This window comes from Elephantulus edwardii, unplaced genomic scaffold, assembly GCF_000299155.1.
Source record: "Elephantulus edwardii isolate Elephantulus edwardi_28Jun2011 unplaced genomic scaffold, EleEdw1.0 scaffold00044, whole genome shotgun sequence".
Lineage (NCBI taxonomy): Eukaryota > Metazoa > Chordata > Mammalia > Macroscelidea > Macroscelididae > Elephantulus > Elephantulus edwardii.
This window is the reverse complement of record NW_006399794.1, coordinates 3832483-3836865: the sequence shown is the minus strand read 5'-3', so window position 1 is coordinate 3836865 and position 4383 is coordinate 3832483. Positions and strand designations below refer to the sequence as shown.

At 43.2% G+C, this 4383-nt stretch overlaps 1 protein-coding gene across 1 annotated transcript in view; it reads right to left on the bottom strand.

Annotated features, from left to right (window-relative positions):
- MRVI1 (murine retrovirus integration site 1 homolog) overlaps positions 1–2759 on the bottom strand; it is a 96164-nt gene extending 93405 nt beyond the window's left edge. The window contains 2 exon segments of the mRNA XM_006885414.1: positions 2563–2645; positions 2648–2759. Of these exon segments, the coding sequence (XP_006885476.1) occupies positions 2563–2645; positions 2648–2759 (195 nt within the window).
- Positions 2760–4383: the final 1624 nt, after the last annotated feature.

Genomic DNA, 4383 nt, shown 5'->3' with positions numbered 1-4383 from the left:
TGGGTTGTTTCCAACTCCTTGCTATTGTGGACAGAGCTGCGATAAACATGGGTGTGCATATATCTGCTTGGATATCAGTTATAGTCCTCAAGTTTTCTAAAGCTACTTCAACTTACAGTCCACTGTTGCTAATGCTTTGGGGAGTTGTGAGCAAAAGTGCAGCAGAGGGAACTCAATTTTGTAGAAGCCAGAAATCAATTGTAACAAAGCAACTTTCTTGATTCACCAGAAGCACCTCTGAGCAGGATTTACCATCTACCAAGAAGTTTCTAGAATGAGAAGTCCACAGAACTCTGAAGTGGGCTGCCTGTGGCCAAGGGGTTGAGGGCTTGGCCCACCATTACTTCGATTTAGAGGAAGTACAACTCCTCCACATGGCAGCTGAACTAGGTAACATCTCAATATCATAGTCTGATATGGAGGCACAAGGAGACTCTTTTAGTGAACTCTTCCCTCTCTTAACTAGAATATATTCCCTTTTATCTGGCCCAAGTCAGCTAGTGGGACTAAGTGTCAGATATGGTGAGACAATGAAAATTCAGATCATAAACAAACTACAAAGTGCATGACATTAAAGAAAATTATGTTGTAGAACTTTACATGCAAGATCATGGCTGGTGAAGATCAGACAGAGCTGAGTCAATTAACAAATGAAGAAAAAAATTATGAGTATGATTTGAATATCAAACAATTGAAACAGATCCTTGGGGGGTGGGGTGGAGAACTAGGGTCTTTTCGAAGCACTGAAATGATCCAGTATGCTATTATAATGGTAGAGAGCACTGGTGACTTAGTGGTAAAGAACTGTGCTATCAAACCAAAGGCATGAAGTTTGAATTCACCAGCTGCTCCACTGAAGAAAGGTGAGAAATCACCGTTTCTGAAATCTCAATCTCTGAAAACTACTGGACAGTCAGCTATGGGTTGGTTCTGACTCAAGAATACATAACAATAATAACATTGTAATGGTAGACAAAATGCCACTTAAACATTTATTGAAACTCTAATGTAAACTAGAGCTTGGCTCCACAATCAACACTATTGACACCAAACAGTCAGGAAAACAAAAGACAAGCTGCGCTGGGAAAATCTGCTGTCAGGGACAACAGTGTTAATCTAGCAACTAAGGTGAGCCTGATCTAGTCCATGATCTTTGCAATTACTTGCTATGCATCAGAGAGTTGGATAATGACTAAGGATGATAGAAGAATTGAAGCCTTTGAGTTATGGTGCTGAAAAAGAGTCTTGAAAACTCCATCAACCACCATGAAAATAAGTAGGTCTGTTTTGGAGAGGGTGAAAACAAGTTTTTCCTTGGCTTGGAGGCTAAGACTTTAAAGCTTTGTCTCACATACTTTGGGCATGTGGCCAGGAAGGACCAATCCATAGAGAAGGACATTATGCTTGGAAGGGTGAAGAGACAGCACAGGAGAGGAGGAACCCAGATGAGCTGGATTGATAAAATAACTGGGGCACTGGGGGTAGGTGTGTCAGAGTCAGTGAGACTGGCTCAGGACAGGGCCAGCTTCAGAGCTACTGTATATATAGGTTGCTATGAGTTGCAGGCAACTTGACAGCATGCAATGACAACAATGCAAATTATGGTTTTTAGTTAGTAATAAGAATGCAAGATGTAAATAATAGGAAAAATTGTATGCAGAGAGAGAACAGTTGGAATTCACTTTACTTTCTGCACAATTTTTATATTAATTCTATTAAAAAATTTACCTAGAGGTAAGCAGTCTGGGGTTGGTATGATTGCTTTATGAACTCAAAGTCCTGGTCTCATGCTTTACTCTGCCATTCTGAACTTTAAAAAAACAACAAAAAACAAAACAAAACAAAAAACCTTTGGAAAATGAGTAGAAACTATAAATAATAAGAAAACAGAATTTGTTATTGAGGATGCCATAAAGCAAGCCTTTAAGTGAAAGATATGGCATCATAAAAATAGTTTCTTTGGTTAATATTAACAAAAATAAATCAAAACCAAAATCAACAATTATTCATTCTAAAACTTACCACAGAACCTCTATTTCACACTATGTACTGTGAAAAACAACTTGCCATAATTTAATTTTCACAATAAAGTATCAGTGATACTCTTTACCTATTTTCATCATTTACAATAACATTTCAAAAAGATAACTCTTGGAACTATTTACTACCCAACTCTAATCATCAATGCTAAGTGGGTTCATTTCAAGTGGCCCACTATCAGAACATGACAAGGCCTCCAGGCTGGGCTTTCTCTTCTATGTCATTTTCTATTTTAGGGCTGAGCCTACAGGGTTTGAGTAGTTTGACTTCCCAAGAAACCTGGGTCAGACTCAGCTCTGGAAGTTTCATTCCTAGCATATATGGGGACCTCTGTCGATTGAAATGAAGTCAGGGTCATCTCATTCTCAACATGGAAGCTGTACACCTGCCTCCCCAGGCACTCACTGCAGGGTGCTCAGATGGTAAGCAAACCTGTGGCCGGGCTGGAAGCTGAGGCCTCTGCTCATGGTGCTTGGGTTGGACCCTGGCCAGGCTAGCCCAGGGCAGGGAGGGGGCACTTACTTGGCTGGCGGGGCTCTGGGCTGCCTGTGGATCTCCGGGGGGCTCCTCATCCTCAGGAATGTGGGGCATGTCAGCCTCCTGACAGAGTGGCCGTGTGTGCCCAGAACCTCCGCTGCGTCAGCCCCAATGATGTTCCAAGAGGCCTGGGCTCCGCAGGCTGGGAAGATGCCAAAAGGACAAGTCAAAACCATTCCCATCCCTGTCCTGAGCTGAGCTCCACTTCCAGAAGCCATGAGCCACACGGAGACCCAAACAGCATCAGCCTGCTTGAATTTACATCAACACTGAAGGTCAAACCAGGCTAGGAGAGGGCACTTGGAATTGCATTTCCTCCTGCTCTCTGGCTTTGTTTACAAAGTCAGAGGTGACCTTAGAGATTTGCATCTAATTTGGTCCTTACAGTAAACAAAGCTCTCCCAGAAGGGAGAAAACTATTCCAAACCCCTCAAAGCTAATGGAAGACACTCCACTGGGATCAGATTTGTATTTACTGAACCAGGCGCTATTCTCGCTATTCTCGGAGCTTTATCAACATCATCTAATTCAATCCTCATGATGGTCTCAGATATTATTATGAGCATTCTACTTTCATCAATGAGGGCACAGCTTCAAAGAGTGGAAGCCATTTGCCCCAAACCACACAAAGAACCAATCATTTGGACAAAGACGTTGATTTTATGAGCAGGGCTCCCACCCCACCTGGTTTCCCTTGGCTGTGTGGATGGAGGGTACAGGCCATGTTCTCAACTTCAACCTTCTCTCTTACTTTTAAAAGTGGCTCTGACCCTCAATTCCAGGCTCTCTGTCCTAAGCGCAGCCCTCACTGCACCTAGTGGCTCTGCTCCCGTCCGTCACAGTCCCAGAGACTCAGCCAGAAGGATCCTGTGTGCTCTATGCAGGGTCCACCTCAAGCAGCTCACAAAACACACTGGATTCTTCCCCTTCCCATTGGTGTAGTAACCTTGAGGCCTAGCTGGCATTGAACCTAGTCAGTATAATCTCAAACATCAGGAGCCAATCCAGTGACCTCGAGTCAATGCCAATGAGCAACAGCCACAACAATGGGTTGAAACACATCATGCTCTTGAAGATGACAAAAGACTGAGAAACTTTAGTTCTGTTATGCTATTATACTTAAAATCAGAACTAACTTGGTGGCAACTAACAAAACAAGTCAATAAGCACATTGTTCCCTGATTTCAGTGACTGGTTCCATTTCTGGAACCCAGACGTTTTCTCTTGCTTTGGCTGGTGTTGCTAACTCTGTTTTGCTTCCACAAGGTAAGCCACACTAGGGATAAAGGTGCACACAGGAGTGGGCAGAGTCAGGAGACCTGCAGAGAAATGGAGCTATAGCCCTGACCAAAGTGAAGCCTGAACTTTTCTGGCCTAGCTAGGGACATGATCATCCAAATCTCTTCACTGTTTCAACCAGATTAGGTTGGATTTTCTGTTTCTGATAGTGCTCTTTCTTGATTCTTGACAGTCAGGAAGCCCAGAATTGTGATCCTCCTTCATCTTCCAACAGAACTAGGCCAATAGGTCCAGCTTCTCTGCTTCTTGTTAGATGTAGATTTTAATAATGTCAGTTCTCCTTATGGAGAGGCAGGATAGCAGTGTAAAACAAGTACAGGTTTCAGGACCAGGTACCTCTGTCTGACTTTCCACTCTGCCATTCATTGCCTCTGTGGCCTTGGAAAGCTGGCTTCACCACTGAGTCTCCATTTCCCTTTTGGGGAAATAAATTTCCCTGACCAATGCAGGATTATTCTGAAGACGAAAGGACAGTGCATCTTACACAGAGTAGCTTCCCACAGACAC